Source organism: Palaemon carinicauda, chromosome 21, assembly GCF_036898095.1.
Source record: "Palaemon carinicauda isolate YSFRI2023 chromosome 21, ASM3689809v2, whole genome shotgun sequence".
In the NCBI taxonomy this organism is placed as follows: domain Eukaryota; kingdom Metazoa; phylum Arthropoda; class Malacostraca; order Decapoda; family Palaemonidae; genus Palaemon; species Palaemon carinicauda.
In genome coordinates, this window is record NC_090745.1 from 93,077,449 (window position 1) to 93,094,948 (window position 17,500).

The 17,500-nt window shown below is 34.9% G+C and overlaps 1 protein-coding gene across 4 annotated transcripts in view; it reads left to right on the forward strand.

Moving 5' to 3' along the window:
- LOC137615328 (homeobox protein php-3-like) overlaps nt 1–17,500 on the forward strand; it is an 86,229-nt gene that overhangs the window by 37,855 nt on the left and 30,874 nt on the right. For 2 of the 4 annotated variants that reach the window (XM_068345117.1, XM_068345118.1), the window contains one exon: nt 9,222–9,275. The exons of the other annotated variants lie outside the window; for them this stretch is intronic. In XM_068345117.1, the coding sequence (XP_068201218.1) occupies nt 9,222–9,275 (54 nt within the window). The remainder of the gene's footprint in view (nt 1–9,221; nt 9,276–17,500) is intronic. 4 annotated transcript variants of the gene reach the window in all.

Sequence of the window (17,500 nt, forward strand, 5' to 3'; positions counted from 1 at the left end):
ACTCCTTACTCGCAGGTAGTGGAGGGGAAACTAATAGGGAATATGGACGAATAAGTCAGAAGGGGAAAGCCGAAGAAAATTGTGTGTTCAGGGATTACCGACTAGGGGAAATTCCCTGACGGATAAGGGGTGTTCGATGCTAAGAAAAAAAAAGGGGGGGGAGGGTTAACATTTTCAAGGGGGGTCTGTAGAAGTGGCAGACTATCAAGAAAAGAAACAGCACGGGAACGCAGAAAGAGAAGTAAATCTATAGAATGGATAAATTTCGATTTAGTTATCCACAAAGGGAATTTCCAATGCTTTTGGAAATGAAAATTCTATTGAGAGAAAATATTATGGTTAAAAAATGAATATATGGACCAGATTCCGATTCAGTCCTTTCTTTTGCGCTTTCCTTTCTCTACTTCTCGAATAATATTCGCTTTGTTTTCGTCGTTCGGTTTCCTGGGGAAAATCGATCACTCAAGACTTTTCTTTGGATTAAGAGAGAGAGAGGAGAGAGAGAGAGGAGAGGAGAGAGGAGAGAGAGAGAGAGACGAAGCCTCTCTAAGAGGAAAGTCACAGTTCGATAGAAGGAGAGAAGAAGAAACCTAGATCGCTTGCCGAGAAAACTGAGAAAGTTGGCGATGAGCGCGAGTTGAGCTCCATTTGAGGTGAACATGAGGGGGAGGACTTTGTCAAAATGACCAATTCGTCGAACCTGAAATCGCGGCTGATCTCTCTTCTTTTTCTCCCCCCTTCTCTCTCTCTCTCTCTCTCTCTCTCTCTCTCTCTCTCTCTCTCTCTCTCTCTCTCTCTCTCTCTCTCTCATTTCGGTCTGTCTGTCTTGTTTCGAGTCGTTAATATTCAAGGTCCTGCGATTCTAAGAAGCGGGATCTGAAAACAAAATTCTCTCTCTCTCTCTCTCTCTCTCTCTCTCTCTCTCTCTCTCTCTCTCTCTCTCTCTCTCTCTCTCTCTCTCTCTCTCTACACGCTTATGTACCTTTGTTTTATTATTATTATTAATATTATTATTATCATCACTATTATTGTTAGCAACCCTAATGAAACCGTAGTTGGGAAAGCCGGATGCTACAAGCCCAAGGGCTCCAACAGGGAAAAATAGCCTAGTGGGAAAAGGTGATGAATAATCTATATATGAAAGGCAATGAATGGTAAATATCTTGATATCAGTAACAACTTTAAACTAGAAATGTCATATATAAATGACAAAAAAAAAAAAAAAAAAAACATTCGCTCCAAGTTTGAGCTTCTGAAGTTCAACCGATTCAACTGCCTGATTAAGAAGTTCATTTCACAGCTGGTCACAGCTGGCATAGAACTTCTAGAATACTGTGTACTGTACTATTGTTGTCTTATGTTGGAGAAGGCATGATCGTTAGATTTAACTGCATATTTAGTACTACTTACGGGATGGTAAATTCTGCGGAGATCCAAGTACAAAGGATGGTCAGTATTATGAAAAATCTTATGCAACATGCATAAAGAACTGGATGAACGACAGTGCCAAAGATTTATATCCAGACCAAGAATAATAAATTAATAGAAAGCAAGTTTTTATTCAACAAATTATGATTATGGTCAATAGCTGAAGATCAGGCAATAAAACAGTACTCGAAACAAGGTAGAATAAAAGAATTAAAAAATTTTCTTCAAAAAATATTGATCATCGAAAATCTTGAAATACTTTTACTCATGGAGAAAAAAATGTATATATTAAAGTCCCTTAGGTGAAACTCTCTCTCTCTCTCTCTCTCTCTCTAACAACTAAGTCTTGTTTTTAAACATTTCATTTGGTATTTGGTCTCTGTTAACACACCAGGAAGATGGTCATGGTTGGCTGTTGACTATATTGGGTTTCATCTAAGGTGTCATGAGAAGGCATTGGTTTTTAAGTTTCATTGCAAAGGACCTAGAATAAAAAGGTAAATAGTTTATTATAACATAAATTACAAAATTGATTCGTTTTCCTCCTCTGTTTCTTTCATCAGTGTTGTTATTGTTCCAAATCAAACAATATTTGGGAATAAAGAAAAACTGCAATTATTTGAAAAATATTATATACGACCTTATCTTTGCAAAGCAGTTTTTTCTTATTTTGCTTGCTTGTGGATTGCTGCCTGATAACAGGATTCATGAAAACATTTGGATGAATTTAGGTCATAATTTAATGACATTTATATTTTGTTGCAACTTGCTTTGTTCATTTTTTATCGCTATATTTGTTCGTAGGAAAAATAGGAAGATTTTTTTTACATATTTGATTTGAAATTCTCGTTTTGGTATTTTGTGGTTGAAGGGCTAATTTTCAAGTTACTTGATGTTAATCGGGATTCATATCAGGTGAAAAAAAAAATTCGTTCTTGTGGAAGTATGCGATCAGTTAAGTAACCTTCTGATGTCTTGTTGAGTTGGTTTCAGTCGTTTTCTTCAAACACTTTTAGCAGAATATAGATGTCTGGGTTGAAAGTAGTCTTTATAAATTTAATAATGTCACCAGTGATGCTGATGATGGTCATGGACACGGCCATTATAAAATGGATGAAGATAAAATAAGTGACAGAAGAAATTGCAGCAACTATTAGTTTATCTGCTTTTGTTAATTGCATTACAAATACAGGCTTAGTAAGAGAAACAAAAGGAAAAGTAGTAGGATAAAAAGGAAGAGAAAAACTGCTAATGGAAAAGTGGTGTCATTAGGCCTATCGATAGTGAAATCGGCATGGACTGTGATTTGGCACGGGGAAGCCATTGGCGAGGTACGTATTATCGAGGAAAGGGGGTGAGATGTTGGTAGCCCTGGGGGGGGGGGGTGTCCCTGGGGGAGGTTAATGGGGAAGGGGCCTTAACAGAGAGAGAGAGAGAGAGAGAGAAAGAGAGAGAGAGGAGAGAGAGAGAGAGAGAGAGAGAGAGAGAGAGAGAGAGAGAGAGAAAGTTGCGGCCAGACATTATAGAATCCCCCTCCATCCTTATGTACCCTTTCTATGATTGGGAGACACGGGAAATGAGAGAGTACAGGGGGAGGGGGTCAATGAGGTGGTTTTGGTAATATGGGGACCCAAGGGAAGGGGGGAGGGCATCGAAAGGGGGTCTTATTACATTGTGGGGCCTGAGGAGAGAGAGAGTGGAGTGGGGACACCCCCCCCCCCCCAACCACATTCTTTGTCTCGCATAATGGACCTAATGTTTTCTCCTTATTGTGGAGGGTAGTTTCACCCATTAGAAAAAAGGGAAGAAGGAATCGTTTCACGTGATAAGAATTTTAGAAATGTCAGCGATTTTCTCAATGTCAATTGCATAATTGCCGGAACGGCAATATCACGTTTTAATATTCTCTCTTTAAGTCTTTACCTCCATTTGCTCGCAAGATTACTTTCTTTAACCCTTGGCCTGTTTACGCACTTCTCAGGAGTTTTAGTATTGCCATTGTACATTAAAAACATGAATTTTATTCCTTTTTGTTTATCATTTACGAGAAAAGCTTCATCTTTTTGTTCTTTATCATTTTTTGTGATAAGATGGTCTTAGGAATATCTTGCTTATCATCATTTAAGCAACATATTAAGGTTAAAGTGAGTAAGAAAATGTCTATTTCTTTTTTATTTCCAATGGATTTGTTTTCATTCCAAAGGAAATTGTTTTCAAACCGTTTTCATTTGGAAACAAAAAATTGATAACTAAATTTCTTGTAATCTTTTCTCCGATATCACCATGGGATATGGCTCTATAGTAGATGCGTTTGCTAAAATCTAGTCATCTTTGGTCATTTTTATTCTCGGTTAATTACCGAAACCTGGTCATCAGAAAATTACTGTTGTGAGTTCTCAGTTCTATTGAAGGGAAACCTGGTTTGCCATACTCTCACAGTAAAAATTTATTGTCTACACTAGGGAGACAAGAGAAAGTATCTGTTTATATATATATATATATATATATATAATATATATATATATATATATATATATATATATATATATATATATTATATTTCTTTTCGGTCAACTTAGCACCATGACCAGACTTACAAGTACGGGTGAGAGGTTTTAGTTAGGAAAAGGGTAGTGAGTGGGAAGAGTTGAATCTGTGTGTGCATATCTATCTGAATGCCGTCATTTTTCGACGGGTCGCGTACACTTGTATGTTGAAAGTGTTCTCCCTTACTGGGTGATCATATGTAAGAATTTTTTCTTTTAAATGAAGCTTAATTTAGCATTAATTTTCTTTTGATATGCGTTAACTTTTATGTTATTTTCGCTCGTTAGTATTTACATGAACATTATGCGTGCCCGTTTTGAATTTCCTAAGTGAGGAATTTCAAAGTATATATTTATAGCTTGTTTTTCCTGGCTTTAGTCTCGGTGGTCCTCAAGAATCCAAATTTTATAAACTAAACGTTTTACTTGAATCAAAATTCATCTTTTATCTCCATAGTCAGAACATGAAAGTTGATATTGCAAATTCAAGTGTATATTTTGTAGCGACTACTGAACACCACATAATTTTATGTATGGTGACAGGGAGAGGGAAACAACTTTGTTAATGGTGTCTCGATCATTTTTAAAACACTAGTTATTGACTAGAAACTAATTTTGACGTCCGCTTGACAGTAACCATTTCAGTCATATATAATGGAAACCTAACCTAAGCCTTTTCCTTTGACGTATTGCAAGTATTTCAGTTGCAGTTGAGGATTTCATATTCACAAGCATAGGATGAATTCAGTCGTTTATGAATACGGTGGGGTCTTACAGATAAAAATCAGTTTATAATGTCTGCATATCCTTAAGTTATAAGTGCAACAGGTAATAGAGAAAGGCCTCAGTCATTAATATTAAATTCCAAATGTACATTTTACTGTGAAGAAACTAGCCTTGTTTTTTTTTTCGTAAATGGGCCTTATCCTGTCTTCTTTTCGCAATGCTTTACTGTCCCTCTGAATTAATTATTTTGCTTTAAAGCACGTTTGAAGCCAATGTAGTTAGGTAATTTTTTATTATTATTGTTTTCTATGCTGCCATATATTTTCTGGACCTTATTGAAAAATCAAAAAATAGTAAAATTAAAGAAAGCAAAATTGAGTTCTTTGTGCAGTTGCAAAAAAATCCAATCCCTTCCTCCTTTAACCTCCTCCTGGTCGATGAGAGAGAGAGAGAGAGAGAGAGAGAGAGAGAGAGAGAGAGCAGAGAGAGAGATCCGTCGTCGTCTCGCAAGGATCACCAATTTTTGAGTGTGTCTGAAATCTTCACCGGATCCCTCTGCCATTCCTCCCGGAAACGTCTCTCCTCCAGATATCTTGTTTACCCTCAGTTGTAAGGAAAGGAAGAAAGAAAAAGTGGAAAGGAGAGAGAGAAAGAAGGAAATGTATTTTTTTCGTCTCAGTTTTCCTTCCAGACTCTTGCCTCGCTATCGAAATACTAGGGTTGAGGAAAGTGCTAAGCCACGAGACTCATGTAGGTTGGTAATCTTCGCGCATTGCATTGAATGCATTGAACTTTATTGGTTGGTGAATATTAGTCCCACTTATTTTTTAAAAGGGATTGGCGGTATTTTAAAGCCATACAACAAGTCTCGCTAAAGCCGCCTTTGGTGTGGTATCAAGTCAGAGAAACGACCTTACTGTAAGGATGAATTGGCACTAATATCCCCCGGGTCTCGCTTTTCACCTCCGTCAGCCTCTGAAATACCGAAGTTCCACATTTCAGATATTCCACATGAGGTCGCTTCTCAGAGTTGTGTCATTCTCAGGACACATTGCTACCCTCAGTCCCTCACCCCCTTTATCGGATATTTCTTTTGGCAACTTTCTCTCTCTCTCTCTCTCTCTCTCTCTCTCTCTCTCTCTCTCTCTCTCTCTCTCTCTCTCTCTCTCTATGTGTTTGTGTCCGCTACAAATCCATCTTCTCCAATTTGCTTAGCTGATGGCTACGCTGCCAGTGACGGACTTTTCAGTAAATGTCATTTAAGATGGATCTTTAAGATTAGGAGGGAGGGACCCATCCAGTGGCTTCGTTGCCAAAGTCTGGTATCATTTACCCAGGTCCCTCCTCCACCGTCCCCCCATCTTGAACTTTTTGGATAATTCCTTTAGCATTGATTTCCAAAAGGTTCATTTAGGCGATTTTGTCAAGAAAGAACGTGATTTGGAACCTATTGGGAAAAGTTGGAATGTGTTCGAGGGGGAAGATGTAAAGAAAGTTTATGCCTCGCGAAAAATCTCTGGGATGTTTACAAAAACTTCTTTTTCTCTCTCCTTTTCGAAACATTTTGTGACGTCACGGAAGTTAGAAGGATACCTAGAACAGCAGTGTGTATAGAAGCAGATACATACACACATACATATATATATAGATATATGTCTATATATATATATATATATATATATATATATATATATATATATATATATATATATACATATATATATATATATATTATATATGTATATGTACAGAATCACATAAATACTCACACACACATATATATACAGTATATATATATATATATATATATATATATATATATATATATATATATATATATATATATATATATATATATATATAACATTATATATATATACACAGAGGCACATACATATGCAGATACAAACATACGTATATATATATATATATATATATATATATATATATATATATGTATATACAGTATATATATATATATATATATATATATATATATATGAAAGCATGATTTTAGTGAAACAAATATATTTATATATTTTTCATCTGTGTATACGTTGCACAACAAGAGCACGGGTCATATTTTTAAATGTGATAAATATAACTTTTCTCATCTAACCTTTTTCCGTATTACTTGTCTCTCTTTTTCGCTTTGTCCTTTCCTTCCCTTTTTACCCTTCCCCTCTTATTGTCGTCCCCGAGGCAAGTGGTGAACAGTGCCAACAATCCTCAATTTCCACCACCCGTGGCACATCGGTAGACTTACTCCTATTTGTTAGTTTCTTTTTTTTTACACAATTGGATTTTCCTTTATGATTCCTGCCTTTTTTCTCTCTCCACTTTTTTGAGAGTCTCTTCTAAATGATTCGCATGAGGGGAACTCGTATGTTTCTGTCTACTGGTTGTTGTTGTTGTTGTTGTTGTTGTTTTTATTTTTTTTAGTTTTTTTTTTTTTTTTATTTTTTTTTTTTTTTGCATCAGAACTTTCTTGTGAAAAATGTTTATGGTGATTAAACGTTTCGAAAAAGCTGTTCTCGTAGTATCGATAAAACTACATGTGGATTCTTCTCTTATATCTCTAGATTAGAAATAGTTCCGCATATATTCAAATACACTTGAAAACATACATGATAATTTTTTATGTGAGGATTTCATGGGACTCATGCCGTTTTTTCCTGACTGTAATTTCAAAGAGGCTGTATCCGCTGGAATTTGTATCTCAATATTTTGATTTTGCTAAAAAGCCCCTTCTCGTTTTAGGAATATTTGTTTTCTTTCCTGCACCATACTATTATACTCTTGCATGTAATTTTGATTTTTGGGAGGGTACAACTGGTTTGCCAGTTATATAATTTAGGATGTGGATTTGTTATGATGACATATAAACAATTATCTTTCTTATTCAATTCTGTAATTTTTGTGTTCAAAGAAATTTAATCAATATGAATTTTAATTTTTCATCATTTCTCATAGTTTTGATAATTTTAAGACTATGATTTTAAGTCAGATTGTTCATATTAATATAATTTTATGCTGTAAACTATTGTTGTTGTTATTCTTATTATTATCATTATAATTGCCATTATTATTACTATGCTTTCAACATTCTCTGTTAGCAGTTCTTGAGTAGCCTAACAGTGTTACCAATTCCCTTCACTTCCATAGGATGCTAATGAATGCCATATATCCATTTTCCTTTCTTTTAACATAAATTTCCATCATTTGTTTCATTATCTTTTCAATTTTTGTAAGTTACTATTTTATGACGGTAATATCCTTTGCCAATGTAACATTAATATTTTTATATTTGTTTTTTCTTGCTCATAACTTAAGGCAGGATTATTCAACGCAACTTCGGTAAATATGTTGAAGATGGGTTCAATAGAAATAATGTTTTTCCAAATTCCTTATTGAAAATACGACGAATGTTGATATATATTTCCTTATATAGTTAAATATTTGATATTCGGAATACATATAGATGATTAACGTTCCATTTTATTTGAATTATTTTAGCTCATGGTTTTTTTTTTTTTTATCTTAAATGATTGACATTCTAATCTTCGCTTTCATCACCTAATTTTCCTAAAGACGTTTTGCTGGGTTGTAATTAAATATATATATCCTTTGAGTTTCAGAAAATGTGCATTGCATTCTGATATTAAAGATCATAATCTAAAGTTATTTATTATATAATTTGTTAGCCTAACTCATATGATGACCCCAATTTTAAAACCGGTTAAAAATATACGAACCTTACTTATTATTACGAAGTATTTCAGAGAAACATAATTGGCCTTTAAATCAAGAATAATGTCAAAATTACCGAAGAGAAAAAGTTCAATATTCAGGATAATCAATATTTGAGGCGGGTTATATCAGTAAACCACTTATTTATGTCATCCATTGCCTTGTAATTGGGTTTCTCGTTTAGTTTGTTTTCAATTCCCTAAATTCACTTTTGATTTTATTATATTCAAACACCATTCTTCTTCTTAAGCCCGTATCATTATCAAGCATAGCATTACTAATCAGAGTAAATAAAGGCCTTAAAGTATAGTTAACTTTCATGTAATAAGGATAAGGAGGACTTCATTCTGAAAATTGTTTTGTATATAATTTTTAGCTTTGTTTTTTATAGTTTTCAGATTAATTTTTCTCTTAATTACACGATATTTTAGTCGTTCCCTAACTGGATATAATATACATGTATAATTATTTATTTATTTTAACCATTGGCTTTTTTTTTCAGTTTTAGTAATGCTAGCGCCCCCCTCCCCCCTTCTCATTTGTCACTACCCTCAGCATCACATCTCTCTAAACTAGCTCATCCCCAATCACTTCTACCCTCCCCCTACTCATGTGCTTCTTCTCCCCCTCATCTCTCCATTTCAATCCCTTCCTACCTCATGCTCCCTCCCTTTATGCTATGTTGTTATCCCCCCCAAAACCCTCCCTATCCCCACCCCCCTTTTGCTACCATCTGCCAATGCTCACTGCTTATACATTCGGTGCTTCCAGATGCGAACAGTGGAAGTTTCTGGCTGTACGGGGGGAAAGGGAATCCACTTTTAGGTATGAAACATTTATAGTTATCTACACATTATTTCTAGTTGAATTTTCTTTCTATTTATAAAACACATTTTTTATTTTTAGCACTCAGTTGTAAGGCACTTGTGTGTGCGTGTGTGTCTGTGTGTGAAATGCAATACAGTGGGTGTGTGTGTGTGGTGTGATCATTTTGTTCTTATTTTGTGTCCTTTTTATCTTTGAGAATATTAGTCTTATCTTTTCCTTTGTGTTTTAGTTTCGATTTATTTATTATTTGGCTTGATTTTTGTGTTAATTGTATGTCTGACGTTATTATTTGACTCTTTTGTTTTTTTGATAAGTAGCCCATGTAGTACCTCTCCTTTTAAATTTCAAGTAGGCTTACTAAGGTAGCATTTTTACATATAGCTATCTAGATATTTTACTCAATATAAACGTCTGTTGGTACCGATAAATATAATAATTCCCTTTGCAAAGGTGAAATGACTGTATAAGTAAGGTACATTACTGTAGTATATTGTTTTGGAAATTTAACTCATAAATTATATATTTTGTAAGCATCTTATCCAAATTATATGATATAACAAAATTGTAATGTGTTTCTTAAATGTAAGATGTGTTGTTAATTTATAATAGAATTAAAACTTGGCGACATAATTCCATGAATTGTAATGATGTATATGCAATACATTCAATAAGTATTGTAGCTCTACTTATGTCGACGATACGTAGTCAGTTTGTTTGCGTATTTAGACAACCATGACTGTCCGTGGATCAGCGGAGGATTTTTTTGTGAAGTGGCCAATGATTGAGAAAGGATCGTTAATTGTCACAATTAAATATTCATGTTTTATGCTACTTTCTCTAGTATCTGAAGGTTTTGCGTCACACACACATGTATATATATATATATATATATATATATATATATATATATATATACTGTATATATATATACACACATGTATATATATATAGATATATATACATATATATGTGTATATATATATGTGTGTGTGTATACAGCTTTTACAAATAACTAACAGATTTCGATATGATTCCTATAACCGCGCAGGCGCGACACACACACACACACACACACACACATATATATATATATATATATATATATATATATATACATATATATATATATATATATATATATATATATATATACATATATATATATATATATATATATATATATATATATATATATATATATATATATATATATATATGTAAATATATGAAGGTTCATGGGGAAAGCTGAGTTTGAAGTCATAGCATGATTTCAAACGATTGACGCTATAAGTGCACTGAAATCTGACGAATGCTTATGAGGGAGAGCGATTGTATATCCAGCGCGGGTAAAAACTCCTACAGTATATTCAGGGAGGATATTCGTGATTACCATTATTTTGGCCCAAACACGCACTCCTTATAAATTATTCGCAATATACATTTCCCAGAAAAGGCCATAAAGTAATTACCTAATCTTTATTTTAAGGCTTTCGTGTCACCTGCCTGTGCTTTAATTTAGCTCTCTCTCTCTCTCTCTCTCTCTCTCTCTCTCTCTCTCTCTCTCTCTCTCTCTCTCTCTCTCTCTCTCTCTCTCTCTTTTTTTTTTTTTTTTTTTTTGCATGTTATAGAACTGAATTTACGCTTGTGTTCACGCACTGATTCAAAGTGATTTCCAATTGAAAAGTATCTCTACGGTACGAAAATAAATCTCGCCAACCCGTTTACGCGAAGAGGACGTTTTTTTTTTCTTATTTACAAGTGAACGAAACCTTAATGAACGCACCGACATGACATTATGTAAATACACATTCAGCCAATGCTCGTAAAATTTGCAATACTGTATTGAGTATATTTACCATGAATCATAGGAACCCGTTGCAGAAGCATACTCTCAGCGAGTGATATGCCACGTCTGCAACGACACCTCTGTTGACAGCATAATAATGGTTTGTCAGGCAACGCGATAACTAAAGTATGCCGCCAGTTGCTCCCTGCCGCGATACTTCCGAGTCGTTGTTAGACCACCCGCAGTCAAAACATGTCGCACAAGTATTGCTCCCCCCACCCCCCTTCATCCCCCATTCGCCAATACCACCACCTCCCCTCCCATTGGTAAAAGCCCCCCTCCCTCCCTTCCACATAGTATTAATCCACCTCACCCATTCCCCCCCACTAGCTCACTTGTACAGTATAATGCTGCCGTTCATGACTGTGTCCCCTGACTTGCAGTCATTAAGGTCCACAACTACTCGATTCCTTTTTATACTTTACCTGCAATTAACCCTAAGGGCAGCTGCGGCTAATTAGAGGGTAGATGGATGCATTAAAGATTGTGCTTATTGAAGCAAATAATTTACCTATATTGACGACATATTTGGTTAAAAAATATTTATACCATGTAAAGGCTTTCTCTTTCATCAAAGGCTCAGTCTTACCCTTTTTTTGCATTTTGTTTATTTTCTCTGTTCATTTATTTATTTATTCTCTTGTTTTTTTGACACGTACTTGTTAGTTTTTATGTCTGTCTAGGTTTTATTTGTAGGTCACTGGAAAGGCCGTAGCTTTTAGTTGGAAAAGCATCGAGTGAACACTTGGTTGTTTATTTGGTATCACAACTGAAAGCTTTGATGACGTGCGCACCTTTTAGTTTAGACAGCGTGGTGCAATTAACCGAATCGTAAAGTACAGAGATATTGTTGTTTCCGTTTCATCTGGATAATTGGAATTGTCTCGCAGACTTTGTGAAAAAAAAAATGAGAACTGTCGTATCTGGAAAAGAATAATCGTTCAGGTATTTATTTTTTCTTTCTGGAATAAGCGTTGTAACACTGTTCAAACATGGACGAATTAGAAACTAGTGAACTCCTTAAAAAGTCAAATTAAATTTATTAAGTTTCCCAAATTCATGTGAGAAATGATTAGACCAACACAATTTTCTACCCTCATATAATTTTGATTCAATATTATCGTTGAGTGATAAGAAAATATTACGCGTATCTTTATGAGTAATTAAAAGTTATTCATTTTAATGAAATATAATCTGATGGTCTCATTATTTACAAATATATATATATTAATAAAATTAATCGGACAATTTGCAGCTTGGAATGAATAAGTTTTTCATAAAATGGGATATTTTTAACCGATTGGTAGATATTTCTTTTGTTGGCCATTTGGTAAATTACCGATCATGAGACAAGATGGCTGAGAGAGAGAGAAAGAGAGAGAGAGAGAGAGAGAGAGAGAGAGAGAGAGAGAGAGAGAGAGAGAGAGAGAGAGAGAGAGAACGGGGAAATGGAGGATAAAGAAGGGTAAGGGAGAATCGAATGGTGAGGGAAAAATGATTTCCGGTGAGAATACTAGACAGAGCAACGATGTAGGAGTTTGAAAGAAAGTAGGGGAAAAAGGCGGAGGAAACAAAGAAATAAACGGAAGATCGAATGGAAATTTTTGATACAAGCATATCAAAATTCATGTAATGTGTTAGAAAAATTTATGTATGCATGAGATAAATGAATACATATAGAATCTAGAGAGAGAGAGAGAGAGAGAGAGAGAGAGAGAGAGAGAGAGAGAGAGAGAGAGAGAGAGAGAGAGAGAGAGAGTCAATTCATGGAAGAAATAAAAAACAAGAGCTATAATTTTGAATAAGATTATACTATTGGGGAAAATGCAAGGCTAGAAGAAACTATTTGAAGAAAGAGATAAGATGAAGCGGACAAGATTCAGCAAATAAGATGGAGACAAGGAGAATAAAAAAGAAATCAGAGTGAGAAGTGAAGAACTGGCGTTAGGGCAAAGAAAAGGGAATAGGAAGAGGGAAGTAGAGTGGAAAGGATGATTCGGTTGAGGGAAAAGAGTTGTGGGAAAGTGAGGGCAACGACTGGAGAAGGAGAAGAAGAAGAAGAGGGGACGTGGAGATTGAGAGGGACGGGAAGCGCCCGTCGTTATATGAAAGGAAGTGCTCGAGAGTTGACAGGAAGAGGGAAGGTGATGAAGGGGAGAGAGAGAGAGAGAGAGAGAGAGAGAGAGAGAGAGAGAGACTGGCTATCATTCAAGAGAAGACTAGGAAAAGGAATAACTTAGTTTGAAATCGATACGCGAGTTCTTGTCTAAACAAATCGATATATTAAATCGGACTGAATTAGATCGGTTTCTCTTGGGTGATTGTCTTGAACTGTATATTTAGAAATTAGGAAGATAATTGTAAGATGAAAGTTATTATATAGAGAGAGAATGCTATCTGAAAACGGGTAATGCCATTAGGTTTCAGTCATTTCCTCTATTCGAAACGTTTGGCAGAAGATGGAGCGTCAAGGAAGAGGTCGAACTTCTGAACATGATTGAATGAAATATTCAGTGAGACGCGGGTGACTTGTGTGTGTGTGTGTGTGTATATATATATATATATATATATATATATATGTGTGTGTGTGTGTGTGTGTGTGTGTGTGTGTGTGTGTAAAAGCATGTCTGTATCTTTCTTGGATGATAACTGAGTGACCAAATATATAATGTAAATTACTAAAAAAAAGAAAAAGGATATTATGTTTATGAAAGCCATTAAAATTGCAGTACCAAGAGACGTAAATGATCGACTGAAATGTTTAATTTTGTGACCGGTTGGTTTTATAGGTTTAAACTCATTACTCGTAGAATCAATCTTACTCTGATATTTTTTTAACAACTTGATTGGGTTGTCTCTCATTACCATCTCCGGATTATTTTATAGTTTGAAAATTGGGCGATCGTTTTTATCGCCGATTGCATCTATCATTTGAGAGTTATTCTAGACTATTTCATATATATAATATATATATATATATATATATATATATATATATATATATATATATATATATATATATATATATATATATATTTATCAGTTTCTTTATTGATTCGAACGAAAACCTGGTATGTAAGTGACGCCTACTGAGTGGTTCAGTATCTATCATAAGTGAGATTTATCTCACCAGATTGCTTGAAGGGTTTTGTAAAATAAAAAAAAAATAAAAATATTTCCATATTGCACGTTACCCTCTTCTGTGATTTAAATTACTTGTAAGATAGAATCTAGAGCAACAGATAATGAGGTCTTCTAAGTTTGTTCATCAGTTGAGTAACTAATGAATCTCCCTCTAGATGTATCTTCGCATTTTCCTCTTTCGATATCATGCGTTTGTTTACTTTTTAATCTCGGTGTAGCATATCAACTTAGATTTTGGTAATTGGAAACCAGACCTTACTTTAAATCACGCACGCATAGCCAGTGTGAAATATAAATTGATAATTTTTCGTCATCAATATTCATAATTTTATATCTACCAGATTGCATATCATGTGGTACCCATAATTTGATTTTAGTAATTTTATATTTCCCCATGTTGCCGTAATTCCTTCACATTTTTGTAATTTCTCTTAAATATATGCAAGGTTTAAGATTTTATTGAAATGTTAATCGGATTGATTCGTGAATGATAAAGCTTTTACTGCAAATCGAAGGCGATTATACTTGCATTTTTTTTCTTTGACGCTCTGACTCGTGATGCAGTTTTCTTCTGCTCGTTCAAGCAGAGGTTTCGTGTTTGGATTAACTCATTCATCCTCCAATAGATGGCGTTCAGATGCACTTGGAGGGTTAAAACTGGCCTGCGTGACCCCTTCCAACCCTTGTCACTCTGCGAGGGTGAAGACCACGGGTGGTTTGTTTGGGGGGAGGGTGGAAAAGGAAAGGATTGGTTGGGGTATGTGGTGGGAAGGGGGAGGACCCATGTCAGGCCAAAGGATGGAGGGTTAGGATGAAAAGGGTGGGGGGATATGGGGTTAAGAAGGGTGAGAGAAAATATTAATCATTAAAAAAAATAATTACCAGTGCTGAAGGGGTGGAATGCTGGATACGCCAAGGCTACATGAATGACTCATGTGATCGCGGCATGGAAATTAGGAATTGTTTTTACCAATAGCGTCTTTAATTACACGCAAGGAATAGGGAATAACAAAAGACTTATTACGCTTATTTTTGAAGAGCAAGGTGGTGTGTGAGCTACATGAATATATGGGTGGTCTCTCGTCGACTTATATTGGAATTCAAGAGCAGAAAAACCGTGATGGACGGCCTTAATTTTATGAAAAGGAAGAAAAGGTTAAGGGCTTGTAGGAACAGGCCATTCACGCAGGGAAGAGACGCTGGAATGAATACATATTGGAAATTATAAAATCATATCTCGACGAAATGCTTAATATTGTGAGAAATATTCGAGGCCGTCGGTGAAAGAAAGTGCCGAGTAGAGGTACATTTTCTTGAAAATGTTTAATTTTGAAACGAGCCGAGAAAATAATGTGATCCTTGAAAACCTTCATAAGATAAACCTGGAAATTTAGAGATGCTAACGAGAGGATGACTCAAATATGAATCGAGTTTGAATTCATTTGCTGAGTCGAGGGAATTTAGCCGAAGATCTGCGCGTTTATTAGTGCGCAAGAGTGAACGGATATAGCAAAGAGATAGGGGAAAGAAGAATGGTGTATGGAGGCATAATGGCTGAATAGGGAAGATAATGGGTAAGGGAGGAGAGTACTGAATGCGCCGTGTAACTATGGAAGGGAGGGAGGGAGGGAGAAGGGGCCATTGTGAAGGAGGACTTGTGGGGGTAGGGGTGCCCTGGTAAGAAGTCAAAGAAAAGGCCGCTGTGTGGAACAGAAAGAGAAAGGTGGAGAATAAACTGACGGTAGAACGTAGGGGAGGAGAGAGAGCCAATGAAACCATTCCAAAATGATATTCCTCGGGTAACTATAGAAAGGTAAAAGAGGCGTTGAGAGTTATGCTTTGAATTAATGGTTAAGTAAAGTCGGGAATAGGATAAGAGTTTCCTCTTTTATCGTATGTAATGGCTGGTTGCTCTTAAATTTTAAATGATAACCATTTAAGAAAAAAAAAGAGTTTTGAGATATAGTAAACATGAAAACTCCTAAAGTAATAAGATAAGAGGGAAAATCAGGATAATATGTTTATTTACACAAAACTATTTATTATTGTTATTATATATATATATATATATATATATATATATATATATATATATATATATATATATATATATATATATATATATATATATATGCGTAAAAATTATAGGGAAACGTAATGCTCAGATGTAAAAGATCCACTGCAAAAAATGAAAATAGGATATATATATATATATATATATATATATATATATATATATATATATGTGTGTGTGTGTGTGTGTGTGTGTGTATGTGTGTGTGTGTTTGTGTGTATGTGTCTTGGTCTGAAGAAAACGAAATCCTTCAGTGAGTGTATTTTAAAGGTTAATATTAAGTTGTTATGGTCGTTTCATAATGTCCGTCCATGTGTCGGAATGCTTGTAGCTTATATTTGAAAAGGCAGACTCAAGGTATAGCATACATTGCATAGATTCATATGAATCTGGTGATAGAACTCGTTAAACACTTTGAAATTGCATTTTTTTTTTTAAGAAAGAGGTATGATAACCTCACGTTGCGTGAAATAAAGTAGAATTTATTGCATAGATGTTAGCTAATAAGAGTTAAGCAATTGAGAGAGAGAGAGAGAGAGAGAGAGAGAGAGAGAGAGAGAGAGAGAGAGAGAGAGAGAGAGAGAGAGAGAGAGAGAGCTCTTACTGATGACAACTGAACGAGTATAACTGATGCAGTTTTTCAATTCTTTAATTTTTTAGAAGTGACTTCTTATTTCTTTAAATAAATCTTGATTTTCGAAGAAAAACTGAATTTTAACTGTCACCTCACGCAGAAGAGTTTTGTCAGGTTAAGAGTTGAGAAGGGAATGATCTTTTCGCGAAAATGGCGGATACGTGAGTAGGAAACCCGAAACCTCTGAGAGAAGGATTGGCTTCGGCCTAAGAACCGAGAAGAGGAAACGTATAACTCAAAATAAAAAGAAATAAGAAAGAAATGGAAGTTTTTTTGTTTTTCTGTCAAGTAATTTTCTTTTCATTTATTTGCTGTATTTTTATAGATGTTACGGTATGGATTTTATATCCTACCGAGCTTACTTTCATCACCAAACCATTGTATTATTATTATTATTATTATTATTACCTGCTAAGTTGCAACCCTAGTTGGAAAAACAGAATGCTGTAAGCCCAGGCGCTCCAACAGGGAAAATAGCCCAGCGAGGAAAGGAAACAAGGAAAAATTATTTATTTAGAAGAGTA